Raw genomic sequence first — 24,836 nt, 5'->3', positions numbered from 1 at the left:
ATACATAAAGCATGAAAATCAGCAAGACACAACCCAACTGAAAACTAGTCAATAGACTGAAATAGGAACTTCACAAAAATGAAATGGCCAATAATACAGAGGAAGGGGACTCATCCTAATTAACAACATCAGGTAACTTTAAAACCAGTGACACACCCACCCAACAGTCCAGTATAAAGACTGTTACAGGGACTTCCCTGGTGGTCCAGTGGTTAAAAATCCACCTTCCAATGCAGGGGACGCGGGCTTGATCCCTGGTGCGGGAACTAAGATCCCACATGCCGCAGGGCAACTAAGCCCGCGCGCCACAGCTACAAAGCCCACACGCTCTGGAGCCTGTTGGCCACAACTAGAGAAGCCCGGGTGCCGCAACAAAAGATCTCATGTGCTGCAATGAAGGCCCGATGCAGCCTAAATAAATAAATAAATAAATAAATAAAGTGGTTGTACTATTAAAAAAGACTGTTACAGACTGCTGCAGAGGATTTGGAGCAACTGGAATCCACATATATTGCGAACAGAAGTATAAATTCACATATTTCAGAAAAACATTTCACAGTAGAAGCTGAATGTATGCTTGTTGTATGACTCAACAATTCTACTTCTGGGATTTTATCTAACAAATTATGTGTTCACACAGGTACACCAAAAGACACGTTCAATGAAGTTCAAACTTTATTACCCCAAAACTTAAAACAACCCAAACCCTCAACTGTAGAACAAATTGTGATATATTCAATAGACTGTTACACACGATGACAACACATGAACTACAGCCACATGTCACCATGGATCAATGTAGAGCAAAAGCAGCCAATCACAAATGACAATAAACTACATTATTTCATTAACATAAGTTATCATTAACATAAGTTAAAAGAGAGGAAAGGGGCAAAAACCATAGTGTCAAAAGTGAGAAAAGTTGTAGTTAAGAGGAGGTGGTGATTGTAAGGGATCACAAGTGACATCTGGGAAGCTGATAATATTCTGCTTCTAACTTTTGTGCTAATAAATGAAGCTGTACATTTTTGTGTGCATTGTTCTGTACTATACTTAAATTAAAATAGGTTTAAAAGTTGATTGTGAATGCCCTACACATAAGAAACTGCAGGAAGTCAAAACATAAATGACCAACTTTCCTGAGCATCCAATTTCAAGTGACTCACCTAGCCAGAAAGCTATCATATACTTTGTCTTGGGTAGGTCATCAGAAACAAATTGGGATGAAGATACCCTAGTTTTAAGAGTCACAGATGTAGAAAACAAACTTATGGTTTCCAGGGGGTAAAGGGGGAGGGATAAATTGAGACATTGGGATTGACATATACACACTACTATACGTAAAACAGATAGCCAATAAGAACCTACTGTATAGCACAGGTAACTCTACTCAATACTCTGTAATGACCTACATGGGAAAAGAATGTAAAAAAAGGGTGGATATATGTATATGTATAACTGATTCACTTTGCTGTACACCTGAAACACAACATTGGAAATCAACTATACTCCAATAAAAATTTAAAAATAAATAAATAAAATTTGTCTTGGGAGAAGAAAAAAAAAAGATACCTTAGTTTTAGGTAGCAGACCAGAGTGGCTATAAGACATGTAAATCACAGCAGGGATGATCACCCAAGAATAAGAGATGGTCATCCATGAACATCATTATCTAGCATCAAATGCTTATAGAACAGTTGTGAACAGTTTAGTTGAGCCCTTAGTAATATTTAAGGGCTGGAATCCTACTAGCCATGAGTTGTCAGTGTTAGGAAGGATAGGTGGGCTTTCTGGACAGACTAGGGGCTTCTCTATGGTATCCTAGATGCAAAAGAGTAAAATCCTATGGCACACAGTTCAAAAAGCATTTACATTCATTGCTAATTTAGCAGCTACACTGTGCCTGGAACCACACCCCCACATCATCTCATTCAATCCTCACAACAAAATCTCAAGAAACCGAAGTCCTTAATAAGACCCATAAGAAATAACTTCCTCCTACAGAATTACAGCATTGTTGAAAATTAACATCACTGATACTAGGATCCTCTAGCCTCATGGAACTCTTGGTTCTGAGGGGCACCTAAGGCAATTCAAAAGTATGAGTTTATAGCACTTCATGGTGAAAGTTGGAAAGCATTATGACAGAGATAGGGTACAGCTATACTTCTAGTACCATACAAAGGGAAACTGTATAAACTGACTACCTATTATAATCTAATTCTTATACAAACAAATTTTACATTTCAAACAACCAATGTCAAACAATTTAGGTATTAGAACTACTCCCAAATAGACTCATGTAATATTCATTTACTCTGAGTAAATTACCCAAAGCTCGGAACAAACTTACAAAAACCAAGGATTACGACGCTCAACAGCCTGCCACTCCACTGGAAACAAAAATGAATCAACCGCTGGGGAGGAGACAAAACAAGATGGCGGAGTAGAAGGATGTGCTCTCACTCTCTCTTGCAAGAATACCAGAATCACAACTAGCTGCTGAACAATCATCGACAGTAAGACACTGGAACTCACCAAAAAAGATACCCCACATCCAAAGACAAAGGAGAAGCCACAATGAGACAGTAGGAGGAGCGCAATCAGAGTAAAATCAAATCCCAAAGCTGGTGGGTGGGTGACTCACAGACTGGCAAACACTTATACCACAGAATTCCACCAACTGGAGTGAAGGTTCTGAGCCCCACGTCAGGCTTCCCAACCTGGGGGTCTAGCAACGGGAGGAGGAATTCACAGAGAATCAGACTTTGAAGCCTAGTGGGAATTGACTGCAGGACTTCGACAGGACTGGGGGAAGCAGAGACCCCACTCGTGGAGGCCACACACAAAATAGTGTGTGCATCGGGACCCAGGGGAAGGAGCAGTGACCCTGGGAGAGACTGAACCAGACCTACCTGCTAGTGTTGGAAGGTCTCCTGCAGAGGCGGGGGGGTGGCTCTGTTTCACCGTGGGGACAAGGACACTGGCAGCAGAAGTTCTGGGAAGTACTCCTTGGCGTGAGCCCTCCCAGAGTCTGTCATTAGCCCCACAAAGGGGTCCAGGTAGGCTCCAGGGTTGGGTTGCCTCAGGCAAAACAACCAACAGGGAGGGAACCCAGCCCCACCCATCAACAGTCAAGTGGATTAAACTTTTACTGAGCTCTGGCTGCCAAAGCAACAGTCAGCTCTACCCACCACCAGAGCCTCCCATCAAGCCTCTTAGATAGCCTCAACCACCAGAGGGCAGACAGCAGAAGCAAGAAAAACTACAATCCTGCAGCCTGTGGAACAAAAACCACATTCACAGAAAGATACACAAGATGAAAAGGCAGAGGGCTATATACCAGTTGAAGGAACAAGAAAAAACCCCAGAAAAACAACTAAATGAAGTAGAGATAGGCAACCTTCCAGAAAAAGAATTCAGAATAATGATAGTGAAGATGATCCAGGACCTCGGAATAAGAATGGAGGCAAAGATTGAGAAGATGCAAGAAATGATTAACAAAGACCTAGAAGAATTAAAGAACAAACAAACAGAGATGACCAATACAATAACTGAAATGAAAACTACACTAGAAGGAATCAATAGCAGAATAACTGAGACAGAAGAACGGATAAGTGACCTGGAAGACAGAATGGTGGAATTCACTGCCGCAGAACAGAATAAAGAAAAAAGAATGAAAAGAAATGAAGACAGCCTAAGAGACCTCTGGGACAACATTAAATGCAACAACATTCGCATTATAGGGGTCCCAGAAGGAGAAGAGAGAGAGAAAGGACCAGAGAAAATATTTGAAGAGATTATAGTTGAAAACTTCCCTAACATGGGAAAGGAAATAGCCACCCAAGTCCAGTAAGTGCAGAGAGTCCCATACAGGATAAACCCAAGGAGAAACACGCCAAGACACAGTAATCAAATTGGCAAAAATTAAACACAAAGAAAAATTATTGAAAGCAGCAAGGGAAAAACGACAAATAACATACAAGGGAACTCCCATAAGGTTAACAGCTGATTTCTCAGCAGAAACTCTACAAGCCAGAAGGGAGTGACATGATATACTTAAAGTGATGAAAGGGAAGAACCTACAACCAAGATTACTCTACCCGGCAAGGATCTCATTTAGATTTGATGGAGAAATCAAAAGCTTTACAGACAAGCAAAAGCTAAGAGAATTCAGCACCACAAAACCAGCTTTACAACAAATGCTAAAGGAACTTCTCTGACTGGGAAACACAAGAGAAGAAAAGGATCTACAAAAACAAGCCCGTAACAATTAAGAAAATGGTCATAGGAACATACATATCGATAATTACCTTAAACGTGAATGGATTAAATGCTCCAACCAAAAGACACAGGCTTGCTGAATGGATACAAAAACAAGACCCATATATATGCTGTCTACAAGAGACCCACTTTAGACCTAGGAACACATAAAGACTGAAAGTGAGGGGATGGAAAAAGATATTCCATGCAAATGGAAATCAAAAGAAAACTGGAGTAGCTATACTTATATCAAATAAAATAGACTTTAAAATAAAGAATGTTACAAGAGACAAGGAAGGACACTACATAATGATCAAAGGATCAATCCAAGAAAAAGATATAACAATTATAAATATATATGCACCCAACATAGGAGCACCTCAATACATAAGGCAACTGCTAACAGCTATAAAAGAGGAAATCGACAGTAACACAATAATAGTGGGGGACTTTAACACCTCACTTACACCAATGGACAGATCATCCAAAATGAAAATAAATACGGAAACAGAAACTTTAAATGACACAATAGACCAGAGAGATTTAATTGATATTTATAGGACATTCCATCCAAAAACAGCAGATTACACTTTCTTCTCAAGTGCGCATGGAACATTCTCCAGGATAAATCACATCTTGAGTCACAAATCAAGCCTCAGTAAATTTAAGAAAACTGAAATCATATCAAGCATCTTTTCCGACCACAACGCTATGAGATTAGAAATGAATTACAGGGAAAAAAACGCAAAAAACACAAACACATGGAGGCTAAACAATACGTTACTAAATAACCAAGAGATCACTGAAGAAATCAAAGAGGAAATCAAAAAATACCTAGAGACAAATGACAATCAAAACTCCACGACCCAAAACCTATGGGATGCAGAAAAAGCAATTCTAAGAGGGAAGTTTATAGCTATACAAGCCTACCTAAAGAAACAAGAAAAATCTCAAGTAAACAATCTAACCTTACACCTAAAGAAACTAGAGAAGAACAAACAAAACCCAAAGTTAGCAGAAGGAAAGAAATCATAAAGATCAGAGCAGAAATTAATGAAATAGAAACAAAGAAAACAATAGCAAAGATCAATAAAACTAAAAGCTGGTTCTTTGAGAAGATAAATAAAATTGATAAGCCATTAGCCAGACTCATCAAGAAAAAGAGGGAGAGGACTCAAATCAATAAAATCAGAAATGAAAAAGGAGAAGTTACAACAGACACCACAGAAATACAAAGCATCTTAAGAGACTACTACAAGCAACTCTATACCAATAAAATGGACAACCTGGAAGAAATACAAATTCTTAGAAAGGTATAACCTTCCAAGACTGAACCAGGAAGAAACAGAAAATATGAACAGACCAATCACAAGTCATGAAATTGAAACTGTGATTAAAAATCTTCCAACAAACAAAAGTCCAGGACCAGATGGCTTCACAGGTGAATTCTATCAAACATTTAGAGAAGAGCTAACACCCATCCTTCTCAAACTCTTCCAAAAAATTGCAGAGGAAGGAACACTCCCAAACTCATTCTATGAGGTCACCATCACCCTGATACCAAAACCAGACAAAGATACTACAAAAAAAGAAAATTACAGACCAATATCACTGATGAATATAGATGCAAAAATCCTCAACAAAATACTAGCAAACAGAATCCAACAACACATTAAAAGGATCATACACCATGATCAAGTGGGATTTATCCCAGGGATGCAAGGATTCTTCAATATACGCAAATCAATCAATGTGATACACCATATTAACAAATTGAAGAATAAAAATCATGACCATCTCAATAGATGCAGAAAAAGCTTTTGACAAAATTCAACACCCATTTATGATAAAAACTCTCCAGAAAGTGGGCACAGAGGGAACCTACCTCAACATAATGAAGGCCATATACGACAAACCCACAGCAAACATCATTCTCAATGGTGAAAAACTGAAAGCATTTCCTCTAAGATCAGGAACGAGACAAGGATGTCTACTCTCACCACTATTATTTAACATAGTTTTGGAAGTCCTAGCCATGGCAATCAGAGAAGAAAAAGAAATAAAAGGAATACAAATTGGAAAAGAAGAAGTAAAACTCTCACTGTTTGCAGATGACATGATACTATACATAGAGAATCCTAAAACTGCCACCAGAAAACTACTAGAGCTAATTAATGAATTTGGTAAAGTTGCAGGATACAAAACTAATGCACAGAAATCTCTTGCATTCCTATACACTAATGATGGAAAATCTGAAAGAGAAATTATGGAAACACTCCCATTTACCACTGCAACAAAAAGAATACAATACCTAGGAATAAACCTACCTAGGGAGACAAAAGACCTGTATGCAGAAAACTATAAGACACTGATAAAAGAAATTAAAGATGATAACAACAGATGGAGAGATATACCATGTTCTTGGATTGGAAGAATCAACATTGTGAAAATGACTATACTACCCAAAGCAATCTACAGATTCAATGCAATCCCTATCAAATTACCAAGGGCATTTTTTACAGAACTAGAACAAATCATCTTAAAATCTGTATGGAGACACAAAAGACCCCGAATAGCCAAAGCAGTCTTGAGGGGAAAAAATGGAGCTGGAGGAATCAGACTCCCTGACTTCAGACTATACTACAAAGCTACAGTACTCAAGACAATATAGTACTGGCACAAAAACAGAAACATAGATCAATGGAACAAGATAGAAAGCCCAGAGGTAAACCCACGCACATACGGTCAACTAATCTATGACAAAGGAGGCAAGGATATACAATGGAGAAAAGACAGTCTCTTCAATAAGTGGTGCTGGGAAAACTGGACAGCTACATGGAAAAGAATGAAATTAGAACACTCCCTAACACCGTACACAAAAATAAACTCAAAATGGGTTAGAGACCTAAATGTAAGACTGGACACTATAAAACTCTTTGAGGAAAACATAGGAAGAACACTCTTTGACATAAATCACAGCAAGATCTTTTTTGACCCACCTCCTAGAGTAATGGAAATAAAAACGAAAGTAAACAAATGGGACCTAATGAAACTTCAAAGCTTTTGCACAGCAAAGGAAATCATAAACAAGACGAAAAGACAACCCTCAGAATGGGAGAAAATATTTGCAAATGAATCAACGGACAAAGGATTAATCTCCAAAATATATAAACAGCTCATTCAGCTCAGTATTAAAGAAACAAACAACCCAATCCAAGAATGGGCAGAAGACCTAAATAGACATTTCTCCAAAGAAGACATACAGGCAGCCACGAAGCACATGAAAAGATGCTCAACGTCCCTAATTATTAGAGAAATGCAAATCAAAACTACAATGAGGTATCACCTCACACCAGTTAGAATGGGCATCATCAGAAAATCTACAAACAACAAATGCTGGAGAGGGTGTGGAGAAAAGGGAACCCTCTTGCACTGTTGGTGGTAGTGTAAATTGATACAGCCACTATGGAGAACAATATGGAGATTCCTTAAAAAACTAAAAATAGAATTACCATATGACCCAGCAATCCCACTACTGGGCATATACCCAGAGAAAACCATAATTCAAAAAGACACATGCACCCCAATGTTCATTGCAGCACTATTTACAATAGCCAGGTCATGGAAGCAACCTAAATGCCCATCGACAGACGGATGGATAAAGAAGTTGTGGTACATATATACAATGGAATATTACTCAGCCATAAAAAGGAACGAAATTGAGTCATTTGTTGAGAAGTGGATGGATCTAGAGACTGTCATACAGAGTGAAGTAAGTCAGAAAGAGAAAAACAAATATCGTATGTTAACGCATGCATGTGGAACCTAAAAAAAGTGATACAGTTGAACCGGGTTGCAGGGCAGAAGTTGAGACACAGATGTAGAGAACAAACGTATGGACACCAAGGGGGGAAAACTGTGGTGGGGTGGGGATGGTGGTGTGCTGAATTGGGCGATTGGGATTGACATGTATACAGTGATGTGTATAAAACTGATGACTGATTTAAAAAAAAAAAAAAACAAATTACAAATACAACTACACTGGAACAGTGTTGGTGAAGCTCATAAATACAATGGTCACCAAATGAAGCCAGACTGGAAAATGTATTATGTGTGATTATATAAAGTTGCAGAACCAACAAAATGAATTTAGGCTGCTAGATGTCAGGAGGATGAAGGAAGTTATGACACTTTGACTTTGTAGGCGGTGGCTGGAAGGAAACAGGAGTGGCCTTCTGAGAGGTGGTAATGCTTGTCCCTTGATATAGGGGCTGGTTGCAGGAGTGTGTTTCATTTGTGCAAAATTGATAGAACTGTGCACTTTTGATGTGTTCCCTTTTTGTATGTACTTTATACTATAATAAAATTTCATAATTTAAAAAAAAAGAGTGGAATGTGCTAGGAAAAAAGCCATTTAAAGTTTATGTCTCATTACTTCTTGTTCGTATTTTTAACTTAATTTTTATTTTTTATCACAGCACATTTGATTACAATGTTTTGTTTGTTCAAAAAAAAAATGAATAAACCTCAGGTTTTAACTGTACCATATCAAAGAGATATGCTATACTTTCCCAAATAAGCTGCATTTTATAAAATTTTAATCCAAATATGATCAATTTAAACAATGTTATGTGTTTGCAGAAGAGCCAAAAATCCTGCACATACTTCATATATCCTTAAACTTCTATTCTGCACTCTAAAAAAAGGCAGAGGAAATAGTTTACCGTGGCTTCAAATTTTCCAAAATTTGATCTCTAACATTTGAACTTTACTTCTATGTTTGTTTTAACTACTACACTTTTACTGAACACTACAACAAAAAATCAGAAACTACGTAGTATTGACTTAGGAAAAAAAACAATTAGCAATCTTAAAAATTCTCAACGCAGCTTTAGACAGAGGCAGTCCACAAACACTATTCCTCTGCAGAAACATAAAACTTATTGCAACAAATGCCTGAGTCTGAGTAACCTTAAAGTACCCTCATTAAAAAACATTGTACAGGGGCTTCCCTGGTGGCACAGTGGTTGAGAATCCGCCTGCCAATGCAGGGGACACGTATTTGAGCCCTGGTCAGAGAAGACCCTACATGCCGCAGAGCAACTAAGCCTGTGTGCCATAACTACTCAGTCTGTGCTCTACAGCCCGTGAGCCACAACTACTGAAGCCCATATGCCTAGAGCCCGTGCTCCGCAACAAGAGAAGCCACCGCAATGAGAAGCCCGCGCACCACAATGAAGAGTAGCCTCCGCTCACCACAACTAAAGAAAGGCCTGCACACGGCAACAAAGACCCAACGCAGCCAAAAATAAATTTTAAAATTATATATTAAAAAACAAAACCATTGCATAAATCCTACACGAAGATGTTGGGTATAAAATAAACTAGAAACATAAGCAGCTATATGAGAAAAGGGCACCTTCTTATAAATATAAAACTGAACACTCAGTCAAAAATGTTATAGTGCATTATCAATAAAAATGTAATTTTTAGGAGTTTCTATGACCTAAATCTAACATCCACAAACTAAATGTTTCACTTACACATGCTCGCATTCTTCCTTCTACTACAAAAAAATTAAGACTCAATTCACTGGCAAACAAAAGAGTACAGGAGGAAAGAAACCAATACAAGTAAAGTATATAAACTCTGAGCCAGGTACTTTTACATATTATCTCATGAAATCCTCCAAACAATCTAGTGAAGCAGATATTATATCACATGTTAAAAACGTGGCCTGTGAGGCTCAGAGGTGTAAAGCGCCTTGCCCAAAGTCAGATCTCTCAAATTCCAAGGTTCATGCTCTCTCCAAAATGCAGACCTCATTTCAATATTAATAATGACAACACACCCTTTCCCCATTTCTCAAAATATTAATAAATATATAAACACAAGTAATCATAAATAGTGGAATGAGTTAGCTCTACACATGCCAATATGGAAAGACTGCAAAGATACAAATAAAAAGAGTAAGGTAAAAGTGTGGGTAATAATCCATCTGCTTAACAGGAATAAATAGAAAATTATATACGGGTAAATAGAGAAACACTTTTCCGGACAGAATCAGATAAATAGATAAACACTTTGAGTAACTTTTTTTGAACGGGTCCCCTTATTTCATACTTTTCTACATCATTCGAATTTCCTAAAGTAACAGCATGCATAATGTATTTCATTTTCTTTGCAGTCTGTATTTTAAAAATGAATAAAGCCATATCCTTTATAAAAACTGGAGAGAGCTTTAAAGGCTATAAAAAATTTATCAAAAAACATTTTACTAGTCTAGAAATCTGTATAGAAGCTGCTTAATTAATAAACCAAGCAGTCTGTGTTGTCGTATCTACAGAACATCAAACTAAGTCAGAATGGCATAAATTTACCTGGAACAAACCACAGTTCAGATCTTCTTATAATGAAAGGATTTGCAAAATAGAGGTGCATATATATACATTTTATTTATGCCTATAATAAATGGAATTTGTTCAGTATGTTAACTCAGTAATATTTGCATCAAACAGATTTGGAGACCGCAACTTTAGTCTCTTAAAAAATTCCCAATCCTAATTTTAATGGGATTTTCTTTTTAAGCTGCTCAGATACAAAAACAACTAAAATAATGCCTTTAGACATTTGATTAAACTAAGAATAAACATCACATTTTTCTAAGTAAATCCCATTGTTAAAATAGTCCCAACTAAGTACAAAATACTGCAAGTAAATCTTTAAAACACTATTTGTTCATTCACTCAATAAATATTTGCATTACTCAATGTGTGCCAAGTGCAATACTAGGCAGGTACAATGAGATTAAGAGGTAAGCAAAACACCCCTACCTTTGTAAATTCTTACAGTATGGGGTGGGGAGGAAAAAGTCCATATAATCACAAAATGGTATCAAGAGATTATAGTCATTGATCTAATTTAGATTGGTGAGTCCAACCAACCTTTAATGAACTGACATTTAAATAAACCCAAAGGCTGAAAAGCCAACCAGAGGAAAGTCAAGGCAGCTTGGAGCAGTGGTTAGGTGTGGGCTCCAAAGTTAGTCACTGGATTTCAATCTAGGCTCCACTATTTAACAGGCATATAAATTTAATCACATTACTAATCTGAGTTTCAGTTTCTTCACTTTAAAAAAGAGGTAACAACAGTACTTTCATCATAAAGTTGTGAAACTTAAAAAAAATAACAATAATGCAGTATGCTTTGATAAGCCTGGAATAAGTACTGTTATGTTACTGTCATTAGCAACATTGGCAAAAGCTCAAAAAGGGAAAGAGCTAGTGATAGTTGGAGGGAAAGACTCAAAACAGCTGAAATGCAGTGAATAAAGGGGGAGAGGTAAGTAGGGAACGAAGCATGAAAACTTTATTAGCTATGCTATCTAATTCGGAAGTCTCTAACCAAATGTGGTTATTGAGCACTTGAAATGTGGCTAGTCCAAATTGAGATGTGCTGTGTGTGTAAAATACACACCAGATCTTGAACACCTAGTATGAAAAAAAAAGTAAAATATCTCAATTTTTAAAATATCAATTACATGTTGAAATGATACTTAACATATACTAGGCTAAATAAAACATATTTAACATTACAATACCCAAATGATAGAAACAATCCAGTGACACTGACAGCTGAATGGATACACAAAGTGGGTATATACATACAATGGTATACACATACAATGGAGCATCATTCAGCCTTAAAGAGGAACGATACTGTCACATGCTACAACATGGGTGAAACTTGAGGACACTATGCTAAGTGAAATAAGTCAGTCACAAAAGGACAAATACTATGATTCCACTCTTATGAGAAACCTATAGTAGTCAAATTCATAGAGACCAAAAGTAGAATGGTTGTTGCCAGAGGCTGGCAGGAGGAGATAATGGGGAACTACTGTTTTAACAGGTACAGGGTTTCAGTTTTTCAAGATGAACAGAGTTCTGGAGATGGATGGTGGTGATGGTTGCACAAGAATATGAATGTATTTAATGTCACTGAACTATACACCCAAAAATGGTTAAGATGGTAAATTTTATGTTCTAAATATTCTAATAAAAAATTAATTTTATTTTTGAAGTGGCTGAGAAAACTTAAATTACATATGTAGCTTGCATTTTATCTCTATTGATCACACTGTTAAACTTAAGTCATGGCAAAATTTTCCAATGAGAAGGGTTTTGAGGAAGTGTGACAAGATGGAGATCCAGTAAGCCCTAATGCCCTAAAGGCAGGGGTCAGCAAACTTTCTGTAAAGGGACAGACAGTAAATGTTTTCAGCTCTGTGAGCCACATGGTCTGTCCTGAAAGCACAGATAATAAAGATGTGCATGGGCACAGTGGATTTGGCCCACTCTAGTTGGCTGACACCTGCCTTAAGACACCACTGCAAGCAATGGCTCCTACCGGGTCAGACTGCTGAATTTTCAGGAATTGTGTAAGCCAGTTTAGTATCAGTAGCCTAAAATCTTCCATGATGAGAGGTATTTACAAATGGAAATCAGCAAACACTACAAATCAGTGCTGTTTCTTCCCAAGGAACTAGTTGATAAACATTTACCAGCACACCCTACTTTACGTAAAGAATTAACTTCTCTCCTATGCATTTAAAAGTATATTAGCTGGAAAAACTGACAGTCATTCAAATCCCTGCTGTGCTCTGTGGTTCAGATGAAGATCCTCAGTTAAGAAAGGCTATTCTAGAAGAATTATTCCAGTAACCAGAAGCAAGAGTGAACACCCTGTGGCAGTCAAGAGTGGTGAGCTAAGGGGAGAGCAGTTTAAAACGAAGCCGTGAGAGGAGGGCAAGAAACCAATGAGATCATGTACACACTCAGCCGTCCAAATCCACAAATGCAGAGGGCGACTGTGGAACTTGAGCATTTGTGGGTTTTGGTATCCACAGTGGGTCCTGGAACCAATCCCCGACAGACAGCGAGGGACAACTGTACTGAACTCAGTAAAGACTGAACAACTGGTAGTAATTATTAATTATACATTATCATACATATGACAGATTCATTTGTAAACAAATATTTACTGAACCCATACTATGTGCTAAGCTCTGGTAACACAATAGTGAACAATCACAGATCCTCTCTAGCAAAAAAATAAGCATTAATCAAATAATCACATAAATATAGACTTTAAATTGTAATAAATTATGACCAAAAACAGGGTGCTGTGAGAAAGTACAATGGGGAATCCCAACCAACTCTGGAAAATCAGGGATACTTCTTTGAGAAAGTGACCTTTGCACTGAGTGAGAATGGGCAAAGAGTGGGAGGCATTCCAGGTAGCAAGAACAAACTGCACAAAACTCCTGAGACAGGAAAAAAAATGTGATTAACAGATCAAGGAACTAAGAAGTCAATAAAGCAAGAGCCAAGGAGGAAAGATGGCGTCAGAATGGAGACACAGGATGGAATCTTATCACACAGGGCCTCATGGCCACATTATATATGGCCACATTATATAAGTCCAAGATCAATGGAGAGCTGTTAGTTTTATGTAGAGAATAAAATGATCTGATCAATGTTTTTCAGAGATTGCTCTAGGCATTAATGGGGGAAACTGACCAGTAGGCTACCATAATTTCTAGGCAAGAAGTAATAGTAACTTATTGCAGTCAATCCTCAATCTTTTTTAAAAAATTAATTAATTTATGTATTTATTTTTGGCTGCCTTGGTCTTCACTGCTGCACGCGGGCTTTCTCTAGTTGCAGCAAGCAGGGGCTACTCTTCATTGCAGTGCGCGGGCTTCTCATTGCGGTGGCTCCTCTTGTTGTGGAGCACAGCTCTAGGCGTGCGGGCTTCAGTAGTTGTGGCACGCCGGTCTCAGCAGTTGTGGCTCACGGGCTCTAGAGCGCAGGCTCAGTAGTTGTGGCACACGGGCTTAGTTGCTCCGTGGCATGTGGGACCTTCCTGGACCAGGGCTCGAACCCGCGTCCCCTACATTGGCAGGCGGACTCCCAACAACCACTGCGCCATCAGGGAAGCCCAATCCTCAATCTTACAAGTACCTATGTAATCTTTTAAATACTCCATTGCAGCAATTTTTGGCCTCAGGACACAACTCTTACAAATTTGAAACCCCAGAGTTTTTCTTTATGTAGGTTATATCTATTGATACACTAGGAGATTAAAACTGAGAAATCTTTGAAAAATTCATTCAAGATAACAAACTCATTACATTAAATACCTTTTTTATGAAAAATAACTATTTTCCTAGTTTGAAGAATAGCACTGTTTTAAATTTTTGCAAATCACTTTAGTCTCATAATAGAAGACAATTGGATTTCCACATTTCACATCTAACAAATTCTGAAAAATACGCTTGTTTGTGAGAAAATTAGAGTGAAAAACACAAATAATCTCTCAGAACTATCATGAAACTAGTTTTGATCTTATGATCCTCCTAGAAGGGCCCTGGGGACCCCCCAGACCATATTAAGAACTGCTGCTTGAGCAACGGAAAGCCAAGCAATCACAGTAAGGTACTTCACAGCAATTAGGAAGGCTACAATCAAAGACAGACCAATAACAAGTGTTATACACAATGGAAAGTGATTGGAATCCTCATGCACTGCTGGTGGGAATAAAAATTGGTACAGCCACTTTGGAAAATAGTTTGGCAGTCCCTCAAAAAGGTAAACAGAGAGCTATCACATGACCCAGTAATTCAACTCACAGGCATACGCTCAAGAAATATGAAAACATATGGCCACAAAAAACTTGTATAAGTATTCACATAGGCGTTATTCATAATGGTCAAGAAGTAGAAACAACCCAAATGTCCCTCAACTGATGAATGGAAAAATAAAATGTAACATATGTATCCATACATGGGAATATTATTCAGCAATAAAAAGGAAGTACTGATACATGCTACAACATGGATAAATGTTGAAAACATTATGCAAAGAAACAAGCCACAAGTTTTCAAAATCTGGTGTGTATTTTACCCCTACAGCACATTTCAAATCAGTCTAGCCACATTTTAAGTGTTCAACAGTCAGATGTGGCTGGTGGCACCACTGGGGACAAGAGTTCTAGATCTACCCTATAAAGTATAATTTTAAATGATGTTTGTGATGATGACACTGACGCAATGTAATTTCCCTTATCAAGGAAAGGTTCACTTCTATTCAATACATAATATTTACGTTACGTCTAAGTATGTTAATATTTTTCTAAAAGATTCAAGTGACAAAGATATTTTCTAAAACTAGAATATACACTGCCTGAATATTTCAGGTGACTGCATTTCAAAATCTTACACTATAATCTAGAGAGCCACAAAATCCCAGAACAAGCTAGTTAGGAGCTAGTATACAGAAGTGCCCTTCCATTCTCTGCACTAATTTTACCCACTCACACACAGACAACATTCCTCTGGACTTCATCTTGTTTGTTGACACTTAGAAATCCTCAAACTGTTTCCAACAGAAAATAATGAATAATTAATAGAAAACATAATCTCATACACAGGGACTTTTTGCCATTACACATTTTAAAAAATCTATCTACTTATATTATGAAAACCCTTATTAATGAAACCACCTTGGAACATACATAGTGAAGTTTATATTCTAACCACCTTTAGTTAGAAATTTAAGCATTACTCAACTGATTCTGAGTACGCAATGAAAAATAAATTTCACTTTAATTTTAGAAAAGTATAAGCCTTATTATCAACCGAACAAGTTAAAAATGTTAAATACAAACTGTATTAAAGTATCTTTTTTCTGCCTGTTATATACAAACAGAAATTGAGGGAAAAATAAAAAAATTAATAACCACCTTATAACTTTTTTTATACCTAAGAGATTTAATATAATTTCATCCAATTATTAGAGCATGTTCATATAAATACTATTTCAGCATAATGTATTGAAAATTTACATTATATAGAAACAGTGAAAGAAATTTTAAATTGTAGAAAATGGGATTTGCCTGATAGAAAGCCTAAGCTTTCAATATTATCCTTTTGTAGGTCTTTTGCTTACCCTCTTTACCTCTAAGATTAGATAAGAATTTTCTGGACCAAATACTTCCCAATTTTTTACTAAACATTTTTAGTGAAATCTCAATGTCATTAAGTTTATTTTAATGACTAATTTTAATCTGCAGCAAATAGTTTAAATCTGTGAAACCCTTAGAAAAAATGTAAAATTATAAAATGACAGATCTTTTTTTGTGCTTCAAGTAGAATTTTACAACCCATGTGAAAACTACTTTTCTTATTCTTGTACATTTTTCTGTATGTACTTCCCCTAACAGAGCCCATAGGCAGTTCAATTTGTCTTCTGGTTCTTGATGCAGTGATGAGCTTCAATTTTTATCACGTTTTCTGCTTCAACAGAAAGTATTCGTCAAAACAAAAATTCAACTGCCATGAGAAAAAGTTGCTACAGAGAGACTTTAATTTTATCTATTAAAATTTTACTTTGGTTACAGAGGAGTAAAACTAAAACTTCCACAGAATTTGAAATTCTAGTTTCACCATCACAAAAAGTTAAAAAATCCTCACAGATAAAAGCATAATACACTGAACTAAATGAATTCTTCTATTTACAAAATATTGACTTTATTTCTAATCTTTTACAGTAAAATGCTGAAAGCAGCCAGGATGGTGAAGACCTGAACCAGGAATCTTAGAAAGAACTATGGGCTTCAAAAGTTAATATGGCTACACACCCACTAAAAAAAAACTGATACTATCAAATGTTAGTAGGAATGTGGAGCAACGGGAATTCCCATGCAGTCAGTGTGACTGTAAAATGGTACAAGCACTTTTAAAAAACATAGTTCCTTATGAAACTAAACCTACAGCTACGCTATGACCCAGTCATCCCACTTCTAAGCACTTCTAACAGGAGAGATAAACGCACTTGTCCAACAATACAGATCTGTATAAGAGTACTCATAGCAACTAACTGGAAAGAGCCCAGGTGACCCTCAACAGGAAAATGGATAGATTATGGTGGTATATTCATACAATGGAAGACAACATAGCAATGAAAAGGAAAGAACTACTGAGGATACACGAGTCTTAAAAACACTAAGCTGAATGAAAAAGCCTTTCCCAAGAGTACATACCACATAATCCCACTTATGTGAAATTCTAGAATAAGCAAAACGAGTCCATGGGAGGAAAAAAATCAAAACACTGGTTGACAGAGAAGAGTGACTGAACTGACTGGAAAAGGGCAAGAGGGAACTTTCTAGTTAATTACGAAGTTCTACAACTCCATTAGGCTTCGGATTAAACAGGTGTATGTATTTGTGTAAACTCATGGAATGGCAACCGTGCGCATTTCACTGCAAGTCAAACTTACGTAAAAAAAATTTTAAGTTAAAAAATGAACTCAGGTTAACGATATGCACATTGCTGAAGTGCTTTTTAAGGGTAACATGTACTAATACTTGCAACTTACTTTGAAATGCACCCAAAAAATAAAATTGACTGATAAATGATTAATTGTGCGATACAGCAAATAAAGCAAAATGCTAATTGTAGGTGATAGACACATGGGTGGTCACTGCACAATTATTTCAATTTTCCTGTATGCCGCAAAATATTAAAATATTAAGGAAAATTTTTATAGGAGAATTGAGAGACCAAAAGAAGTGATTCAATAGGTGGTCAAAGTTTCTCACTACACACCACCTTTCAGAATTACATAAAAAAATACCCCAATCATTTATTATTCCTAGGGAAATTTGTAGGTACATTTCAGGAATTTTTGCTTCTTCATAAACTGTTCACATTGCCTGAAATCAATTCAATAATTAGGGCAATATCCTGGGACGTATATTCAACAACAAACTAAAACGATTTGTTAAATTCCTCAAGATTATTAACTACAAAATTTGTATTCCTGAACAGATTTTAAGCCGTAAATTATTTTTTATTTTTCTCCAGTAACTCCAATTTCGTTTTCTTTTATCCGATTGCAAGCGCCAGTATCTGAAGAACATAGCTACCCCTCTAAAATGAAACAAAATCCTCCCCAACGATTAGCATCTAAGGATAACAAATATACTTTAAAAAGAAATCCAGCAAGTCGTCACTGAAAGTCATCTACCTTTCTCCTTAAGCCTTGTACTATTAAGATGCGGCTGAAAGCAATTTCTGTATCATAGTTAATTTTTTCTTTAAAGACTGGAAGGTGGGAAAGATTTCAGCAGAACTAAATGTACACGTGATCCTCACCCCCCAAAATCCACCTTAACCCGCAGGCAGGTAAAACAATGAGCACACCCTCTGTTTTTTCCTTCATGAGACAAAACCGCGGACTAGGCTAAGGCAAACCCTCGCCCAGCCTCCACCCCGCCTGGAGCCAGGCGGCGGGTCCCTTTCCTTTGTGAGGAGCCGGAGGGAGGCGGCTGGGGGCGGGGAGCTGGGGGAGGCGGCTGGGGGTCTGCGGACGCCCGAGCAGTAGGAAGGCTCTGAGGGAAGCGGCGTCGGCACGTCCCGCAAACAGGCCGCGCGGCCCCGCCACAAATCTCTGCGGTGTCCCCAGGTGCAAACCCACGAACCTGGGTGTGATCTAATTTGGGAGGAGACCCGAGAGAAAAACCGAGGGCACCTCCGGGGACGACCCCCTTCTCCCAGGCCCTTGCAAAACCTTCTCCCGCCGCGGGAGGAGGTCCTGCCGCCATCCCCACCCCGCCCCGAGCCTCGGGCGGCCCTCACCTGCTGGACGGAGCTATTCTCGGGCACCGCGAACTCCTCCTTCTCCTTCGGGGTCTTCACGGTGACTTTCATGATCTTGGGTTCCGTGGAAGCAGCAGCGGCGGCGGGGGCGCCGGCACCTTCGGCAGCGGCGGCGCTGTCCTGGGAGCTCGGAGGGCCGCCGCTTTCACCATTCTCGGCCATGGCGGCGGCGGTGACTCAGGCGCGCAGGAGGGAGCGGGCGAGCGAGGGGGAGCCAGGGGACGCCAGAGCCGGCCGGCCCGAGAAGCGGAGAATGTGGGGCACGTCGCCTCAGTGACAACGGCCGCAAGGCCGCCCTACCGGGCGAGGGGCCGCGGAGCTTGGCCTGGGCTCCGGCGCAGGCCCGGGTCGGGCGCTCAGCAGCCGCCCTGTGCTCAGACGCCACTCGGTCGCAGCGACATCCGCAGCCGCCGCCGCTTCCTCCTCCCCGCCCCTCCCCCCACGTCCCTCCGCCGGCGCCGCGCGGGGCACGCCGGGTAACGTGGCTGGCGACGTCGCCGAGTCATGCCTGGCAGCCGCCGCTTGGAGCTCTGGCCGCTTTTCTTTCCCTCTCCCGCTCCATTGCTCAAAGCGTAGGCGCGTTCAGAGAGAAGGACTAAAAACAAAGTGGGGCGGAAGAGGTCAATTCGTTCGTTTTTACCCCTTTACCAATAAATGAATTTGCGGCTTCTGGGAGGCACCGTAAGGGCGCACGGGGATGACGTCACGGCTAGCGAAATTACTGGAAAGGGGGCTCGACCACTGGGCGCTGCGGCCGGAAATGCGCCTGCGCGCTGGCGGGCTAGGTAGTTTCTTCCACCCAGTCATCTCACACCCCGCGGTTACGGTGCGCGCCGACTCCGCGCCTGTGCTGGCTTCGCATACCCCACTGGGAGGAGGGTCTGAAACAAATGCCCGAGAGGTTTTTTGTGATTCATTTTTAAATGTGCTTAAGTTTTGCATACTTGAAAATTTTTAAACGCTTGCTCTTACAGTCCGGTGCGCCGGAGGTGAAAGGTTAATGGATGAAAAAAAATCCTCATCATAACGAAGGGAAAATTGTGTACGCGCCTGTAGCTACCCTGCGCAATTCCGCGGAGTCATTTCTCCACGACCAGAGCTTCCCACCCTCGGGTCAGCCCGGTTTGGTCAGGTGATCAGGCCACCTGTGTTGACAATGGCCTCCGCTCCCGCGCTGACAGCCCTGCTAGCCCACCCCTGAATTCTCTGTGAATACTGTCCCCCAGGATGTTTGGGGCAGAAACAAGGGTACCCAAGGAGTGCCCACCCAACTGGGACAGTTTAATGTAGCTGAGGTGTTCATTTTGTATTCTATCAAATTAAGTTACTGCTCCATTTCAGACTTTAGGGAGCATTAAAGGTAGTTGTTCAAAAATTATTATCGATGTAGTATGGGTATAAATAAGAAACAGGAAGTTAATTTTCCCGTAGAGAATTCTAAATTTTAAATGACCTTGTCATTTGCCTTTAAAGATGACTTGCAAAGAATGTACAACACTGGACCTGAACTTTATTAACCAGTATTGCAAATGTAAACTCTTGACACCACGCCGTGACCCAAATATGCAAAGATACACTGTGTATTTCTGTTCTTAAACCATCCAACTGTGTTCTGGCTCTAAGTACTCTTGCATGAAGACCACTTTTTAGCAGAGCCATTTTGGAATCTGGGTCTAAGAGAAGTTCTTAAAGTATAAATTGCAGTATAGACATCATTTCATATCAGCTGTGTTTCTGGCAGCATTGTTCAATAACATGAAGAAATTACACAAGGCTTTCTGCTAAAGGATGACTATTTGCTTATGTTTACATGTGAAGTAATCATTACTTCTCAAGGTAGAAAGTTCCACCACTGGAAAACCATTTATATCTAACCCTACGCTTATGAAATTGCTCTATAATTATCTGTGTCTACATTAATTTCTACAAAATTCTGATGTCTATGCACAATTTATGAAGTAATTGAAGTATATATGAAGTATTGAAGTATTGAAGTATTATGAAGTAATATAATTTATCTATAAGAATATACAGTATAGTAATTCATTATGGCCCTTTTTAGAAACAATCCTACCTTTTAAGAAACTGTTGGATGTGTGGGTCTAGATCAGGGATCAGCAAACTTTCAGAGAGGACTAGATAGTAGATATGTTGGGCTTTGTGGGCCATACATTTCCTGTCTCAAATACTCAGCTCTGCCCTTGTAGCACAAAGCAACCATAGACAATACATACATGACTAAACCTGGCCGTGTCCGAGTAAAACTACTTACAAAAACAGGCATAGGATCTGATTTGGCCCACAAGGTCTAGATTTCTATTTGAGTTTCTTTTGAATGATTTTTGTTTATTAAATAGTCTGGAAAAAAATTACAAGAGCGTATTTTATTCATTCTATAAACATTAATTGAGCACGTTAATGTCCAAATACTGTGTTGAGGATACAGAGACAAATAAGATGCAGTCTCCGCCCTTAAAAACCTTGGGGGGGGGGGGGTAGAAGAATGGAGGGAAGCGGAGACAAGCAGTGCCGTGGTGATATATGTTTAATAACCATCTCTCCAGAAAACAAGCTTTGATTTTTTAGCATTTCCCAATCTCCTTGATGTAAATACTTGCAAAATGGCCAATCTCAAGCTACCAACTTGTGGTCCTTGCTCACAAAATTCCTGAAATTTATCATTCAATTTTCACAAGCCAATATGAGCCAGCTCTAACTGGATAGATCCCTTTTTATAAGTCTCAATATTCAAAATTCAAGTATATTAATGAGATTATTATTCACATGGTAGAAGAATTCTTCCTTGACAAAATCAGTCAATCGATTCAGTCAATCAACAAGAATTTATTGAGCAAATTTTAATCCTGTGTCCAGGATTAAACTTACATAATAACACAAGGTGGTATATATGTCATGTCAAATAAGTGGTGTAAATAACACGCCTTCATCATGTTACTCCCCTACTCGAGATCCATCGTAAACTCCCATTGTCTCAAAACTGAAGCCCAACCAAGCTTCTTAACTAGATGCAAGGCCTTCTACAACTAACTCCTGGTCTTTCAAGCTTCACTCCCATTACTTTATAGATACAATCTGCTGCAGTCAAACATATTTACTCTCATCTCTAGAAGCACATGTGCATTGTAGTTTTCTCACCTATGATCATTCCTTCAGGTCACTACACACCCCGAGTTTGTGTCCATTATTGCTGCTTTCTCTCTTAGAAAACACCCAAGCAGAATAATTTTTTCCTCTGACCATCATAATTATTTGTTCACTTCACCTGACAATTCATCACTTGTAACGTGCCTTCTATTATCTAAAACTATTTCTCCTGCTACCAGTCTAGTTCACACCCTCATTAATTCTGGCCTAGATTGCAACAATAACCTCCTACAGATTCCTTTGCCTCAGTCTAAAGTCACCATCCTCAAAACTATTTTCTATTGGTGCCATATGTTATCCTTCCAGAACTAAGCTTCCATTATGACACCCAGAAAATTGTCATTAACCCTCACCAAACTTTCAGAATAATATCTAAACTTGTGGCATGGCGTCCAGGGCCCTCTGTGACCAAAAAACCTTGCTCCTCATTCATATCTTACCCTCAACCAAGTGAGTCCACTAAGCATTCCAAGCTTGCCTCGTGCTTTCCTGCCTGTAGGTTTCAACACAACATTTTCACTGCAAGTAGAAATTCTTCCCTCTCATTTTGACTTGTTTTACCCATCCTTCAAGACTTACCTGAAATGTGATGTTCCCTAACAATTTTTCCCTGATTACAGTTTTTGATCAGACATATTCTCTAAATATATTCCCATATGACTTTATTACCTTTCTGCTGTCACTTATCACATTCCGCCTTGTGTTACACTTAATTATGTGCATATTTCTTTTATTAGACAAGGTCCTTGAATACAGGGATCAAGTCTTAATCATCATTAGTACCACACAATGCCTAAGCTAATTTCTTGGCATGAGAGCATTTACTGCTAACATGAATTGTCGAACTGTCATTTTTACCACTAGAGAAGAAATTCATTTAGATCAATAAATCATATTTTATACTCCTTTGTCTCCCCCAAGGTTTATAGTGCAGTGATAGATAGGTAGATGATAGATAGATAATAGATACCATACATAACCTGAGCCTTATTTGCTTTGCAATAGTTTCAGAGGAAGGAAACATTATTCACTACCTGCTTGGTGCCAGGGAAGGAGAGAGAGTCAGAGAAGGATTTTAAAGGAAATGATTTGAGCCAGACCTTGAGGAATGGATATGATTTGGTTAAGTATGTTGAAAGGGGCAACTTCATGAGAAAGATGCAGTGGTGAGAATTAGAAACTCTGCTAGGACACTGATCTGAAACTGTGGTCCACAGCCTAGGAACAGTCCACAAATATCTCTAGGGCTACTTCCAAATCACAGGGAATAGGGTAAAATGTTCAGTAAGTTTCCGAGCCTTAGGACTGGGGAAGAGGTGGTGAGGATGGTTGTTTATTAATTTGTCAACTAAAGCTTTAGACCACTGGGTAGAATGTACAAATACATCTACAGCCACCACAAGCTTTGAATACAAGCTGCTAAGTAGGATCTCACAGCTGTGCCAGCCACTGCATAACATACAGAAGCAACGAGGGGGCCAGCAGAGGCACAAGGGAAGAGAAACCTCTCTGAAGAACACACCTGTGGTTCTTATTTTGCTCCAGTCTCACCATTTCCTTTTTTTTTTTTAATTTATTTATTTATTTATTTTGGCTGTGCTGGGTCTTAGTTGTAGCACGCAGAATCTTCATTGCAGCATGCGGATCTTTTTTTTTTTTTAGTTGTGGCATGCAGGCTCATAGTTGCAGCATGCGGGCTTCTTAGTTGTGGCATGTGGACTCTTAGTTGCAGCATGAGGACTCTTAGTTGCGGCACACAGGATCTAGTTCCCTGACCAGGGATCAAACCTGGGCCGCCTGCATTGGGAGCATGGAGTCTTACCCACTGGACCACCAGGGAAGTCCCTCACCATTTCTTTTTATTTATTTATTTATTTATTTATTTATTTATTTATTTATTTATTTATTTTTGGCTGTGTTGGGTCTTCGTTTTTGTGCGAGGGCTTTCTCTAGTTGCGGCGAGCGGGGGCCACTCTTCATCGCAGTGCGCGGGCCTCTCACTATCGCGGCCTCTCTTGTTGCGGAGCACAGGCTCCAGACGCGCAGGCTCAGTAGTTGTGGCTCACGGGCCCAGTTGCTCCACAGCATGTGGGATCTTCCCAGACCAGGGCTCGAACCCATGTCCCCTGCATTGGCAGGCAGATTCTCAACCACTGCACCACCAGGGAAGCCCCCTCACCATTACTTTTTAATTTTTATTTTGAAATAATTATAGACTCAGATGGAAGTAGCAAAAATAGTACTACAAAGAGTCCCTTGTACCCTTCACCCAGCTTCCCCCAGTGGTGACATCTTAAATTTTTGCTGCATGATATCAAACTAGGAAATTGATATGTTAACTAGACTACAGACCATATTCAGTTTTCACCATATTTTTAAATCTTCATTGATTTGTGCATGTGTGTATGTGGTTCTATGCAATTTTATCCTATGTATAGATGCATGTAACCATAACTAGGTGCCAGGATACAGAACTATTCCATCACCAGTCTCACTGTTTTTTATCGTACCTACACAGCAGGGTTTCTCAACCTTGACACTACTGACATTTGAGACCAGATCATTCTTTGTTTGCAGGGGGTGGGGTGTGGTCCTGTGCATTGTAAGATGTTTAGCAGCATCCCTGACCTTTACTCAATAGATGCCAGTAGTACTACCACCCCACCACTGTTATGACAATCAA

General features: G+C 39.2%; 1 protein-coding gene across 2 annotated transcripts in view; it reads right to left on the bottom strand.

Moving 5' to 3' along the window:
- The window catches only part of UBQLN1 (ubiquilin 1), a 48,893-nt gene extending 29,469 nt beyond the window's left edge, over nucleotides 1–19,424 (bottom strand). For both annotated transcript variants that reach the window (XM_059924534.1, XM_059924535.1), the window contains exon 1: nucleotides 18,968–19,424. In XM_059924534.1, coding sequence (XP_059780517.1) covers nucleotides 18,968–19,150 — 183 coding nt within the window. In that variant the 5' untranslated portion in view covers nucleotides 19,151–19,424. The remainder of the gene's footprint in view (nucleotides 1–18,967) is intronic.
- Between the last annotated feature and the right edge of the window lie 5,412 nt (nucleotides 19,425–24,836).

This window comes from Balaenoptera ricei, chromosome 6 (assembly GCF_028023285.1).
Source record: "Balaenoptera ricei isolate mBalRic1 chromosome 6, mBalRic1.hap2, whole genome shotgun sequence".
Taxonomy (NCBI): domain Eukaryota; kingdom Metazoa; phylum Chordata; class Mammalia; order Artiodactyla; family Balaenopteridae; genus Balaenoptera; species Balaenoptera ricei.
Note: the sequence above shows the minus strand (reverse complement) of the source record. Positions and strands in the feature narration are given on the sequence as shown.